At 44.5% G+C, this 15,313-nt stretch overlaps 1 protein-coding gene, 1 non-coding gene and 1 pseudogene across 4 annotated transcripts in view; 1 reads left to right on the top strand and 2 right to left on the bottom strand.

Annotated features, from left to right (window-relative positions):
- ALOX5AP (arachidonate 5-lipoxygenase activating protein) overlaps nt 1-15,313 on the top strand; it is a 69,714-nt gene that overhangs the window by 32,466 nt on the left and 21,935 nt on the right. For all 3 annotated transcript variants that reach the window (XR_012016225.1, XM_072795573.1, XM_072795572.1), the window contains exon 5: nt 13,123-13,229. Coding sequence is in view for 2 of the 3 variants with exons in the window: in XM_072795573.1 (XP_072651674.1) it covers nt 13,123-13,222 (100 nt within the window). In the remaining variant the exon portion in view is untranslated. The remainder of the gene's footprint in view (nt 1-13,122; nt 13,230-15,313) is intronic.
- Nucleotides 2,999-3,091, bottom strand: LOC140616654 (U2 spliceosomal RNA; annotated as a pseudogene).
- LOC140616651 (small nucleolar RNA U13) lies at nt 11,433-11,536 on the bottom strand. Its single transcript, XR_012017067.1, has one exon. It is a non-coding gene; the product is annotated as a small nucleolar RNA U13 (small nucleolar RNA).

Below are 15,313 nucleotides of genomic sequence, written 5' to 3'. Positions count from 1 at the left end.
GCAAAAGGCCTGATGGAGGAGGGGGTGCTGGGGAAAGTCTGTGTGCGCACGCGTGTAGTTCGTGCCTACCGAGAAGGCAAAACCCACTATGACATTTTGTGATTCAGCTGACACATCCTTTCTCTCACACTTTCAATCACCTGGGTTAATGAGGACCATAGAAAACACAGCTAATGCCCAAACCTCATCTCCCCGTAACATGTTATTTCAAAGCCCTTCCTTTCCTGAGTTCCCTGACTTCATTCTTCTCCTGTGGTGAGGCAGTTATTGAGGAATTAAATGGGAGAGGCCAGGCGGATAAAGGGAATGGGTTGCCAGGAAGTAGAGTTGCTTGGGTACTCTTCCAGAATGTTCCACATTGTGAATTCTCAACTACTGTGTTACCATGAAACAAGTCAAACAAATTTCTGACCTTGATAAAATGCTAAAAAATTAAATAAAAAAATAGCCATTACTACTTCTTTTTTTTTTTTAAAGATTTCATTTATTTATTCATGAGACACACACACACACACACACACACACAGAGGCAGAGACACAGGCAGAGGGAGAAACAGGCTCCCTGTGGGGAGACCCATGCGAGACTTGATCCCAGGACCCTGGGATCACAACCAGGGCCAAAGGCAGGTGCTCAACCACTGAGCCACCCAGGCTCCCCTTTTATTACTCTTTTTTATTGTTCTCTTGGAAGCATTTTAAAGCATAGCATCAGAAAAGCTTCTACCACTAAGAGAAATATGGAAAATTCATATGCAAAATTGATATGACTGTTAATATAAAACACAAGACTTGAAAGTAACATCTCCTACTATGTACTTGAGTCAACCTCCTCTATAATTTAGAGAGACTGGTGAGACGATTTGAGAAATGCTGGACTGTGAACACAGGGATCAATAGGAGATAATGAGTAAACCATTTTGACCAGAGTGAAAGATTGCCTAAAAGGAAGGTCCACGGGTTAGGTCATAGACACTTCAGTTGCCACCTAGCCTATGGGATTTGGATGCTCTCAGTGAAAATTGTTGAAAATGTTTGTTTTTGAGAGAATGATGACTTGTACAAAGCAAGATTTTAATAGACTAATCTGGCAGTTTTGTCGAAAATAGTTGAAGAAAGGAAATAGATGGGGGAGGAGGAACAAGCTGGAGATAATTGGCAGGTGAAAATTTCAATGGTTTAAATGCAAGATGGGCCTGGACTAAGTAAGATGGTGGCTGAGCAGATGGAGAGTAGATGATATAACATCATGAATAAACAACCAAGAGGCAGCATGAGTGGTTGCATGGGAATAGGGGAAGGAGAAGGAGAGTAAAAGAGAACTGGTTCTGAGCCTGGGTGAGAACAGAATCACTATGCAACTAAATTCCTAGGGTGCCCCTACCACATCCCAGGCCAGAACTATTTCCACACCCATTAGTTTCAAATCTGGAAGCTTGAAAACCTTGAAGTTATCCTCAGGGTTGTGCATGTGCAGGTGTCCTTATCCTTCATGTTGTTTCTGGGGAACATGAGGGTGGGGAAGGGCTGTGGTAAGGTTCTATGACTTTCGTTGGATTTCTGAAGACTTTCAGCACCATGATCTAAAGCAGCACCGTCAGAATCCAGATGCCTTGCTTGACAGCTGCCTGTTAGAAGGCATCTTCCTAATGGAAGCAAGAAGCAGATGTTTCATTTCCTCTTCCCTGGACAGACATATTGAACTGGGTCTTTTAATCTAAAAACACAGCAACATTATCCTAATTTATGAAACACATGTCAAGTAAGAAAAATCACATTCATAAGAAATCAGTTGATCTTGTGTATTTATAATTTATTTTTTCTGAATTTTCCAATATAAAACTGGGCCCAAAGAGAACTGGATGGCTCTATACTGTGAAAAATGAAAATATGGATTTTTAAAAATTGTTTCCTTGCTAGGGAAAAGAGACTTTAAGGAATTTTCCTGATAATGGCCGTATAAGTCTTCCATATTTCATAGGTAATTTCTAACTCTATGGTCCTTTGCTGTTTGAAAAAAATAATCTACTCCCTTATTTATTTGGACCAGAGCAAAATGATCATGTTTCCTTTGGCTCTGGTGTGGTGTTGACAGAACAGATAATTGAAATATCTTACTGTTGCTAAGGCAAACTGACTTGAGAAAGAAGAGGAGGGGAGATAGAGGACGTAGATATTATCTTGAAATAATTTGTTCTTCCATCTTCCTTCTGAGCTATCTTGAGTTGTAACGAAATAGTATTTCAGGAATTAGCACAAAAAGAGAATATATGGTTTCTCTTATCCCTTCTCTACTTGAGTCATACACATTTATCTTAAACATTATTTGAAATTTGTACAGAAAGAGGCATAGAAATTTCACAATAACTTGCAACATATTCTACTTACACATGCCCAGCAAGCCACTACTTAACTGCCCAGCCCATACTCCAGAAATTAGGCTAAAACAGGCAAATACCTGATTGTCCTTTGAGGATCATCTGCCCCTTACACAAAGAGTTCCTGTGAGCATCGAAGCTTTGCTCAGTATAATATGAGGATTTGGTTATATTATGCAGAAATTCATGAACTTTCCACTGTAATGTTTGGGTATGCAAAATTGAGAAGCATTTTGGGTTACTATATCAGACTGAGGGAGAAAATGGTGTGGAAATTGATTTTTCCAAAGCCTCAACATTTCAAATGCAAAAACTCTTTTATCTGGTTACTTCTGGGGGAAATAACAGCTAGGAGCTAATGAATGGAAGAGACATCAAGATATCTCAGCTCCATGTTGGCCCTAATTCTACTTCCACCACCAGCCTAGCAGATGCTTAATCATGAGGCTGAACATCTAGGAGAAGTCTCCTCCGACTGGCAGCAGGTGGCCAGTGTGCTTTGTGGCCACTTTCTCAGAGGTGGTTATGGTCAGATGCTGATTTATTCACATCTTGCCTGATCCTTAACTTCTGTGGCCCCCCACCCCCCGCCCCAATCTCCCACACATATGTGAACTACGGCAAAAGGGAAGCATTTCAGGCTGGAGCTCAGGAAGAGAGCCTTATAATATGAACAGATACTACACTTGATCTTAGCCAAAAGGCCGAGAAACAATTGAGAGCCTTATAATATGAATGGTTTCCTCCTTCAAATACCCAGGGCATTCCCACTTTACACTATAATGGTTTACCTTGATTTCTTCTCAAAATATTTCATTTATATTTATCCCTATCTCCTCAACTGTACTGTAAATTCCATGAGACAAAAGCCTTTGTCTTACATTTCTCTTGTATATTTTTAACCACAAGGAGAGTGCTATGAGTTTAGTAGATACCCAACAAATACCGAGGGATTAATTCCTTCTTTCAATGTGACAGAAGCTTTTGTGGATGTGTTGTATTTTCCCTAGTAGGAGAAAGCTTCAGGAGAACAGAAACTATGTATTGATCATTTTTGTATCTTATACAACTTCCAGGTTAATTTATCAGTCAGGATACATGCTCAGTAATTATCCTGGAGAGACTGCACAGCTAAGGCAGCGATGGGTGGACCAAGTTTCGTGCCGGCCTCACTAGAACAATTTAGAGTGTTAGAAGTGGGGATGAGTGGTATTTAGCCTTTTCTTCCTATGGAGAAAGGGAGCACTTGGGAGCACTTACCTAGCATGGTTTGACCACTCTCTTTGCCTGAAACATTTTCTTCATTTGGCTTCCAACAAGATTCCGCATGCCTGCTATCTTCCTAACTCATTCTCTGTTGCCAGTTCCTCCCTGGCTTCCCCCTGGTGGAGAGCTCAGGCTTGGTGTGAGGATCTCTTGGATGTGTTCTTACATTTAAACCGAATCCCTGAATATTCTTTACATTTGCCAATTTCTAAGATTTCGTCTCTAATTTTTTTTTACCTTCATGCCTTTTTTTTTTCCAATCTCCAGACTAAAATATTCAGTTGCCCTCATGTCTACTCAATATATCCAAACAGAACCCCCGATTACTCCATACTCCAAGCCACTTTCTCCTCCAGGGGTCTTCATCTCAATACATGGCAACTCTGTACTAATTGAATGGACAAAGCGTTGGGGTAAAATCTGACTCTTTTCTCTGCACATCCAGTTCTGAGCAAACTCTGTCGGTTTTGCCTTCAACAGACATTTAAAAATCCAGCCATCCTCACCATCCTACCCTCTCTCTCCACCCTGTTCTGAACTTCCACCATCGCTGCAACATGAGCTCTGTGAGGGCACAGACCTTGTCTGTTTTGTTTATTTTGGTATCTTCCGTTCCCGGTACATTGCTTGGTGCATGATAGGTGCTTAGTACCCATTTAATGAGTAAATCTCTTGCCTAGATTATTGTAGTAATCTCCTAACTTGGGATTACTCAACCTCAGCACTAATGACATTCTAGGCTGGGTAATTCTCCAGCAGGAGCTTTGTATGCCCCATAGAATGGTCAGCAGCATTACTGGCTTCCACTCACTGGATGCCACTTGCACCCTCTCCTTCCACCTCAAGTTGTGACAACCAAAAATATCTCCAGACGTTGTCCATTAGGGGGCAGAGCCATCGCCATCATTGGTATTCCAGTTTCTACTGGTGCCCCCATGGTCTCTGAGGAGCCAAATCGACTCTTTACACTCGTTAAGTCAAACCATGGCTTCTCATAGACTGAGTGAAATCCAAATACCTTACCACAACTATAAGGCCTCTCTCTTCTCCTCTGACCTCATCCCTCCTCACTACTCTCTCTGTCTCAGACCCATTCCCTGTTTATCATCAGGATATACCAGGCCTATGCCCAAGCCTTAGGGCCTTTATGCTTACTGTCCCCACTGCCCCCTCCCCCCATGAAGCCTATGAAGCAGCATTCTATCCTCGGCACTCTATATTCCTCTACCTTGCTTCTATGCCTCTATAGTTCTCACTGCCTCGTGATGGACAAACGTGCTTAGAATAGTTCCTGGCAGCAGGTAGGCGCTCAAAACATGGAGGGGAGTAACTGACAGATGAACGGATGGGTAGACACAGAAGACAGTGGTTTATTGAGGTCTTCACTGGCCTCCCTCCTTTTCTGTCTTTGGCTCTCATAATTCTTGCCGAGTCATGGTTGGTTTTCTTTCCTCCTAACATATGACCAGAACTCTACAAACGGTATAAAACAAACCAACATAGACAACCAAAAGCCTCACAGGGACTGTCTTCCAGAAACTTGCTTGGACTCGTTCCCATTTAAGTCCCAGGATTTGGGCTTTATTTGGGGTTAGCAACACAGATTGGTGAACAGTGCTTATAGCTTGGAGTTGGATCACCTGGGTATATCCAGGCAACTCCTTAGTTCTGGTGTGGTCGTGGGCAAGACTTACTTACTTACTTTCCCCACCTGTGCTCCAGACCTTTTGTCTGTTAAATAGGATAATATATAACAGAATTCCTAGAGCTACTGTGAGGATTAGGAGAATTAATTATACATGTAAAGTGCTTAGGCATGTGGTAAGCTCTGGATAAATATTTGCTAGTATTATTAGTCTGTGTATATGCTATCTTCATGAGGATTTCTCCATGATGCTGTCTTCATAAGGATTTGGTGCCTGGCAATATGATGATGCTTTGAAAGTTTCTGCAAGATACATATATTGACAGCCTGCCTACTGCATGCTACATGCCATACTAGGTACTGGGGACTTGGGTTGAATAGGACAAATAGGGTCTCTGTATTCCTGGAATTTACATTCTATTTTGAGGATACAGATAATAAGCAGATAAATGAAAAATTATGAGCTAGTGCTAAGTGTGATGATAAAAATAAAATAGGGTTGAGGAGATGGGGAAGCATAGGGGAGGGAATTGCTGTAGGTCTCCTGATCTAGAAAAGCTGCTTTCCAAGGTAATTTTAAGCTGTTACCTAAATGACAAAAAGCAGCAGCCAGCCAAACACCCAGGGCAAGAATTTTTCAAGCACAGTTACCAGTTCATGCAGAGCCCTAAGCAGGGATCAGGCTTGGTGTGTTTGAGGAGCAGAAGGCAGCCAGTGTTGTAGCATGGGGTGAATGTCGTTGGGGAGAGTAGAAGAGAGTGAGGTCAGAGGGGTCAAGTCATGTGCATTGTAGACCACACTAAGGGGTTTGGAGATATATATATATTTTTTAGAAGGCTGGGGAATCATTGGAAGGTTTAAAATGAGAGAATGACATTTTACAAAGATCTCTCTGACTGCTGCTGTGTTGAGAATGGCCTGCAGAGAGGCAAGCCTTAAAATAGGGACACCAGTGGGGGACAGTGACAAGTAAAACACATGGCCAATGGGGGTGATTATGATAGAGTTTCTGCCACAATGTGATGCTTAGATGCAGCTCTGAATCTTGTCACTAACGTGAGGCATCATCACACCGGCCAGGATGTGGTACCAGATATCTCTGACCAATCCTCCCGGCCCAGGATGGTGATTGGCTCACCCTCTCAGCCCTCTTGCCTTTTTTCTCTCCAAGGAGGTTTTAACTGTAACCTTGTAATGTGATCAGTGTGTGGGGATGGGGGAAAGCTGAGGCTATATTCCCTTTACTTCTAGAACTTTCTTCCATGGCTCTTAGGAATATTAAGATAAGCTAAAATTGTGTGGAATCTAAAGGGGGAGAACAAGAGTGTCTCAACAAAGACCAATGGAGAATTCTGTGCTGACAATGGACTATTTATTAAATATCAGCTTTTTGACAGTGACAGTAGTAACTACATGTGAATGATGTTTGTTTTAAGAATCTTGAAGAAACACCGAGACTTCTTCTAAAGGTTAAAAACAGAAAGGCCCCTTGTGCTTCCATTCCATAAATTCTGTTATGAATGAGTCTGTATGTTTCACATTTAATAAACAGTCTTTGGCTTGGAAGATTTCTTTTCTGGAACTTGTGGACTGAAGGCCAAAGTTTTTTTTTTTTTTCTGTTCTAATTTACACCACTATTTATAGACTTATCATTTTCTATACTTAGAATACTTTCCAGAATGCAGAAAGAGGCCAAATGAAGTTGCTACAGGTCTTCTACTTCCTGGTTATTCACAAGAGGCAAAAAACCCTGACAATAAGACTAAGTCCCTGAAGTAATAATGGTCTTTGATCAGGCCACATCAGCTTGTCTCCTCCATTTGTCCATACAAGATCACTTCTTGGGTAGCCTACTTTAGGGTTGCCAGATCGAATTACAGGACACACAGTTAAATTTGAATTTAAGATTTTAGAAAAATGGATAATTTTTTAGTATCAGTATATCCCAAGCTTCATATGGGCAGATATTAGTTGTTTGAAATCCAAATTTAACTGGGCATCTTGTGTTTTTATCTGCTAAAGTGGCAATCCTAACTCTTGTTGGGGATGGGTGTGCAGCATCACCCACAGTAGGGGCCACTAACACATCTGCTGTCTCCTTGGGCCTGTCCATCTCCGGTCACCCACCTCCCTCAACCCAGCTAGACTGCAAATGGGTATTGTTTTTGTTTTTGTTTTAAAGATTTATTTATTTATTTATGATAGACATAGAGAGAAAGAGAGGCAGAGATTCAGGAGGAGGGAGAAGCAGGCTCCATGCCTGGAGCCTGACGCGGGACTCGATCCTGGGACTCCAGGATCACGCCCTGGGCCAAAGGCAGGCGCCATGCTGAGCCACCCAGGGATCCCCACAAATGGGTATTGTTGCTGGAGTGAACAGCTGTCTCTCTTTACCTACCTTTCTGTATCTCAAATAGACTCCATGGCTATGTAAGGACATTCTTTCTTTCCCCTATAGTAGAAGCTATTTTCCATCCATCCATCCATCCGTCCCATAGGTACTTACAGAACATCTTTTAAGTACCAGACATCAGGAAGCAAATCCATTATCTCCCTGGGAACATGTCATGTGGACGACTCATGTTCTGTCTTGAAGTCAGCTTCTTGGAAGTCCTCCAGAACATAGGAAATAGCTGTTACAATGAATAAAACAGCTCTGATCCCAGCATTTCTGAGCTTGTCCAGCTGAGCCTATATATCTTGGGTGCCACTGGTTGCCGTGGAACTAGTCCTGACCCGTGACATTTGGTACAGGGAAGCTGAAAGCCAGACAGGACTGTGCTGTAAGGGAAGGCTACTTGTAACAAACAGAACTCACCATGTATAGTCACTAGAAGTTTTTTTGTTGTTGTTCAAGTAATACTTCCAGGTAGGTATAAAGATTTGTGGGGCAACCCACCCTGCATATTCATTTGGGGACTTGGACTGTCAGAGGCTTTGCCATCTTCATCAGATCACTGGTCACTTCTAGGTTTGCCCAGGGCTCATCGTCAGTCCAGCCAGGCATAAAAGGACTAGAGCCTGGAGGTGTGCATGGGAGATTTGACCAAGCCCATATCACCTTCTCTCAGTTCCCTTGGATAGCTGCATGGCCACTCCTCTGCAAGGGAGGCCGGGCTGCATTTGCCTGGGGAAGAAGAAATGAACATGGATTCATTTAATTTCTTTGAACCTCAGTTGCCTCATCTACAAAAGGTATCCACCCTGCACAGATTGCCTTCCAAGGACAATTGATAACATCTCTGCTGGGACCCACCTCTGGCAGGTCTGACATTCCCTGGCTCCCTTTTCCCACCATCAGACTTTCCACCCACTCTGGGGATAAAGGAGATCTGATCCATCTTCCATTTTCCAATCTGCCTGCTTCTTGGTTCTCACCCTTCTCAAACCAGCTGCAAAGAGCAAAGCTACTTTATCTCACAGGTTGTGTTCCAACGAATCACTTACTGCTGGTCTCTTTGCAACTTCGAGTGCATTTCTCCATAAAAGCGTCTGTACATGGATCACTGCTAAAACCCGGGCCCCGTCTTCTGGCTCAAGGCAACTCTAAGGGGAGGGTAGCTGGAGGGAGGCTCTGGCACCTGGGCAGTTCTCCTGGTAGCATCTAAGAGGGCTCTGCAGCAGGGAGTGTGGGTGGAGTTCTGGGGGGGGAGGGCAGGTGGGCAGAGGTTTTGTGAGTGGCTAGTTCCCATGGCAACCAAGAAGTGGCCTCCACAGCAGTGGGACTGAGTAGTCTTGGTTAGAAGCTGACGGTAAGCTTAGTGTTTATATAAACCTGGAATTTCGGGTGGCTGCAACCTGGAGCAGAGTGCCTTTCAAGCTGGGATGCTTCATTACCAGTGTGCCCTGTGCAGCTCGGTGTCCATTTCATTGAAACAAACATTTATTGATCATCTGGCAAACACTGTGGTGGATACTGGGAACCCTGGGAATAAGACACAGTCACTGATTCTTGTGTGCCAGCCTGGAGAGTGAGATGAACACGGATGTACAACAAAAAGGGACAGTGCCATGTGACCCAGGCAGGGACGAGGTAGTCTGGAAGGCTATGGAAAGAAAGATTGGGTCTTAGCTATGGCCATTGCGTGTATAGAAATGTGGCATGAAACAGCAAAATGTGTCATGTCATGAGGTCATGTGGTGTCTGTGTGTGTGTTTGTGTTGTGTGTGTGTGGGGGTCGATGGTATGGGAGCTTTTGGTAGGCATCGGATCAGGAGCACCTAAGGACCTTGGGTCACGTCCTGGAGGCATGTGGACCTGGAAGTCTTCTCAGAGATGACATTTGAGGTGGGTGAGTCCAATGGATCCATGAATATTTTCAAAACTTGTATCTAGTTTTAGCTTCCCTGAATTCACATAAACGGAAGAAAAATTGGGGGATATTTCTCTAATGTTTGGCATATTAACCCATCTCCACCCTCCAAATGATCACAATTGTGTTCTGGTTTGGAGACTAAAGCTATAATCCTCTGAAGTTGGAAGACTTGTTATTGCAGCATCAGCCCTGCAGGGGCGTCTTTGCACATAGTGGGCATTCTTCTCCTTGGCTCTGTTTCCCCTGGCATCTGCCCTCTACACCTGAGGCCCACCTTATGGTCCGGGTGTCCACACTCCCTATAGATGGCCATCTGGCCTAGCTTTAACACTAAAAGTCCCACATCCCGTGAAACTTCTCAGTCCCAGCATTCACCTCCAGGACAGAGAGGAAAGTCTGAGCCCAGACCTCAGGTTTATAGGATGTTGACTGGCAGGGAGGCTACAGAAAGAAGGTTGGCTTTGGAGCGAGGCCTGACTGATTGAAGCTTGATTTCTCTGCTCAATCTTTCTCTGTGTGATCTTGGAGAAGTTACTTCATTGTTTTGAATGTTAGTTTCCTCATCTATAGTATGTAGAATACTTATCTTAAGGAAATGGAAATAATTATTTTTAACACTGTCATGGAGGAGGTGCTCAGTAAGTGATGTCATTTTCTAGAGTGAAGGAATATCAAACTGTCACCATATAATGTGAAAAAGTGTATTGAGCTTTTATGTTGAAGGCTGCGGACCCAAAGGAAGAGCATATAACCCCTCTGGGGGTCAGGGAGGTCCTATAGTTACTACCAATTGCTGACAAGACTGGAGGTGGGGGCCCTCTAGCCTCTCACACATCCACTGTGGACTGTGATTAAAAATTAGAGAAAAAGGAAATGCAGTATAGTGAGAACATACTGAGTAGAAAAAAAAATTGGAGTGGTGAGGTAGTAGACATGTAGTACAAGCAGTCTCTGAACTCTAGTCCATGTAGGGGAAAGAACCTGTGGGTGGGAGATTCTAAAGTCTGCAAGGGTTCCAGAGCAGAGAGCTGGGTAGGCTTGGTAGGAGAGTCCAGGCATTCCAGAATTCTCAAGAAATTCTGGAACATTCTAGTATATTCTGGAATGGACTTCCTGTGGTTGAAGCCAGAGGGCAGGGAGAAGTGCACAGGATTCTGTTTGTGAGGAAGAGCTGGGTTTGTTGACTTGTCTGATTGTGGGGTGCCCCAAAGAGGACCATAACAGCCTTGTAGTCACATCTGGAGAGTTCTGCCCCTTTAAAGAGACCAGGACTCCAGAGAGTGAAGCAAACGTCCTCCAAGAGTGTAGGCAAGTCTAAATTGTACCATGATTTCTTTTACAGAAAGCCTGAACAATTTTAAATGTGGAAAACCAGTAGCTTCCTCTTATCCCATCCCCCCCATGGTTGGATGTCTCCTCTGCAAGGTCATTTTCTGTGCTGAAGCATGGAGAAGGCACTTTTCTTTCTTGTTCAGGAATCGTAGCTCCTTGACACTTGAGAATGTCATTGACAACGACACGAAGCAAGATTAGTGATGTGTAGGTCTCCAACCTCTCAAGAATGCTTCATCTCTCAGGACCAGTGGCTCCAATAATGGTGATAGGAAAGATAACACTGGAAGGAACAGCTGGATCTGGTGCTTTGCCTCCTCACATACTATCCAGAATGGTGGAGAATTAATTATCAGCCAAATTTCCTTCCCCAGAGCTGTGTGAGGAGGCAGCTTATTAACAAGCGCAAGTCTGGATCTGCTATCCTGCGCGGACCAGGGCAAAGATTTTGCCCTTACTTCTCTGTTAAGCCACCTTTTTTCCCCTCTCCGAGTTCACATCAGACGGGTAATGTGCTGAGGTCATAACAAGGTTTGAGGGAGGCACATGTCACATGATGGTGTGAACACCCGATCATCTTGTTTATGAACTACAAAAGGATCTGTTAAGCCATCTTTCTACCCTTCAGCTCTCTGAGGGACTAACATCATTACCAGGACCATGTGCGCCCCTTTAACTGTTGAGCCTCCACCTGGGGGAGGGCACTGAGAGATGACAGTGATCCACGGGCATTGAAAATGCCCACTCCTTAAGGTATAGATGTCCTTGACAGCAGCATCTCACCAGGGCTTTCTCTTACCAAAGTGGCCCTGGCAGCAGGTGGGAGGGGGCTTCTGCATGCTTGGCATATCTCTATGTGGATTTGGGTTACTAAACAAATATAGTAAATTCCTAAGTAGGTTCCCCAGAATTCAGTCCCATAAAATGTGGCCTTGTGTTATAATGGGGTAGGTTGAATGACCGGGGGCAGGGGCCAGTCCCCTTCACTGTATATTCATCCGATCTTATGTTATTGTGAGTGCATTATCGTGGGGCTTCATTATGTATCAAATAGTAACATCATTTCCACCAAGTGCAAAGAGAGCAAACTTTACCTGCATTTTCAGATGTCGTTAGTGTGATAATGAGAGATTTGGAGGCAGGTAGGTCATGGCTTGAGCTGGGGAGTAGATCTGGGAATAGCTCTGTCCCAATGCTCTGACCCCACGGCCCCTTCCTGTCACCCCAGCAAGGGGTCAATGTGTGGGACAGGGTTGGCTCTGGTGCACACCTGCTGAGCCCCCCAAGCTGGGCAAGGAGCCCTTCAGAACAGCTCCTGGGTGCCCCCTCCCGTGAGGACCCGCCAGTGAGCACGGTAGGGCTTCTGGATCTCATTAGGCCACAGCTGTCCCAGCCTGGACACCATGAGCAAAGTGTGGGCCTGGTTTCCATCACTCGAGTGTTGATTTGGCCTGTAATCATCATCAGAGGGCAAATTCCAGGTTCGTGGTTTAAGAAAAAGCATACTTTTGTCTGCAGTCATGGAGCTATTTCGTCCCAAGCCGTTAATGCTTCTCCTGGCTCAGCACCACTCCCTCTGCTCTCTGAATCCGACCATACAGCTTTGATTTCAGAGGCAGGCCAGCATGATGCTTGGAAAGGCACACAGGCCCCTTCTCTGGATATTCCTAAGTGCTTAAAACTGCAAATGTGGCCAGATACATGTGTGCTGTGTTACTGTGCTAGGGATTCCTCGGGGAGGCTTTGGGCTCTGCATCTTTACTGGAGACACCCAATAAACCACTGGCCTCAAGGCTCTGTTGTTTTAGAGTGGGGTTTAAATGCATTCTCCTCCAGGCTGCCAATGCACCTCCAAACCAGTGCTGCTTGAAGTCTCATACCTAATGTGGCTTCCTGAAGCCCCAGCCTGCTCCGACAGACCCAGCTGGTATGCTCTCGCATGCAGGGGTCAGTTCTCAATGCATTAACTCACTATTTTTCTCCCTGCATCAGGATGACACCTGGAGCCACCTATCATCAGGGGCGGGGGAGGTGAGGGAGCTCTGCTCAGCCAGGCACCCATTCATGCATGTGACACTTTCAAAGCCAGCTGGCTAAGGCTCAGGGTGTATCCCGAAGACAAAGGGATAGAGTTTATCTCTGAGTGCAGTGAATCTACTTTCAACATTTCTTTCTTTCTTTTAAAAGAGACACACAGAAAGAAGAGACACAGGCAGAGGGAGAAGCAGGTTCCCTGCGAGGAGCTCGATTTGGGACTCAATCCCAGAACCCCGGGATCATGACCTGAGCCAAAGGTAGAAGCTCAACCACTGAGCCATCCAGGCACCCCTCTTTCTTTCTTTCTTTCTTTCTTTCTTTCTTTCTTTCTTTCTTTCTTTCTTCTTTCTTTCTCTTTCTTTCTTTTCTTCTTTCTTTCTTTTTTTCTTCCTTCCTTCCTTTTCTTTGTAGGCCCCACACCCAATGTGGGGCCTGAACTCATGACCTTGAGATGGAGAGTTGGATGCTCTACCAGGCAGAGCCAGCCAGGCACCCCAAACATTTCTTTAAGTTATAACTAGCCCAGGCAATAACTGCTAGCTATCTGATAATCAAGGACTGATGGGATTTCTATTGGCCAAATAACCAGAAAATTAAGGCTTCTGTTCTAACTAGCTTCACATAAGAAACAAAATACATATTTTAGCTACAGGCAGATTCTATTGTTTGCTGAGTTTCCTTGGGGAGCTTGGCTGTGGGCTTGGCTGACTCACAGTTAGAGGAGTAGCCTTCCAGGCTGAGCTCAGTGGCATACAGCAGATGACACAGGCACAGAAAGCCAGTGCTGGCTGTGGGGGCCAGTGACAAGCAAATCAGGGCTAGCTCCTGATGCTCAGGCATCTGGGGTCAATTAGGGATCAATCAGTGGTGCCAGAGGATTTAAAACAATTGTAACCAGCAGGGCAGGGTGGTAGTATCAATAGTGGAATATAGCAGGTACAGATAAAATTGTACCATCCCTAAATAAAGTCAACATTTTATCCCGGTGAGGCCTTTTTCTCAACAAGTGAGATCGTCCTCAGCTAAGGTTCAATCACCTGTGAGAACAATGACCAATGACTTGATTGGTCATTGAGCTTTTGCCGCTCATGTCAGATTCATAGTCATTAGGAGAAGAGTCTGACCACTTCTGATGAACAGTCAAATCCAACCTAATCTGATTTCACTGCTGCCTTACATTTTGAAGCTGTAGGTTCTCACGAATCTTTGACAAGAATGTTAGGTCTTTATACGTCTCTGTCATTGCTGCCTGAAATAATGTTAACTTGATGGAAACGTTGAACTTTTAACTATAGAGATCAGGAATTTCAGAAGACCCATTGTGGAGGAGATGTGTGGAGAGAGAGCCCAGACCAACTCCAAGAGGCGGACAGATAAGTGAGGTCTCTTGGCTGGCAGGAATCAGAGGCACATAATCAGAAGCCAGACAAGATGACCTGGAAAGATAAGAGAACGTTCCCAGGCCAAACTTCACCACAAGCTGCTGTGAGATCCTAAAGTTTGTGCTTAGCCCGGGATGGTTCCTTACTATTGTTCTTGCTATGCAAGCCCTTCTGTGATGACACTACCTTTTGCCTGACTCCAGCCACATGGACCACAAGGGGACTGTCATCCCTTTCTGTGACTTTGCCTCCCTGGCCTCAGTCCCCTTGATGGGAGGACATTGGAGACAGTCCATCCCTGAGATTTATCAGAATGACAGCTGGTGGCAGAGAGGTGTTCCTTATTGGGAAGGGGGAGAAGAGCCTGGAAGCTGCTGGTGGTCGTCCCCACCTCCTGGAGAAAAAAGAATCCACTATCTGTTGATGAGAAAGTAGCTAACATGTCAGAGAGGAGCTTGTAGCAAAAGTGGCTGGAAGGTTCTGTTTGAACTTGAGTCTCCGCTCCAGTAGTTCCCCAGGCTAGTGTGTCTCCACCATCATTTGCTTATCTGAATCAGTGTCTCTTCACTTCGCCCTAGTTGTGTTTGCTATTATACTTGCTAATAGTTTCTTAGCATTCTACCCTCGTGTTGTTGTTATTATTTCTGGTGCACAATATTTGGCATGTTTTGGCAGCCAAGCTACCCATTCCATTCACCAACTCCCAGCATGCAGGGATGGTGCGGGCAGCAGTCCTACTGTGTGAAGGCTTAGAAGCCAGAGAAGACTTTGCTTCTTATCATCAGAATCTGGCACTGAAATCACATTTTTGGCTCCTGTTTTATAACTGAGTCAATACTCAGTTGCACTCAGTTATAAATAGTCAATACTCAGATATAAAATAGGAGCTAAAAAGCGTCATTTCAATCTGCACTTAGCAAAACATTTAATATATACCAGGAAAGGTCAAAGACAATGAG

Source organism: Canis lupus, chromosome 24, assembly GCF_048164855.1.
Source record: "Canis lupus baileyi chromosome 24, mCanLup2.hap1, whole genome shotgun sequence".
In the NCBI taxonomy this organism is placed as follows: Eukaryota; Metazoa; Chordata; class Mammalia; order Carnivora; family Canidae; genus Canis; species Canis lupus.
Note: the sequence above shows the minus strand (reverse complement) of the source record. Positions and strands in the feature narration are given on the sequence as shown.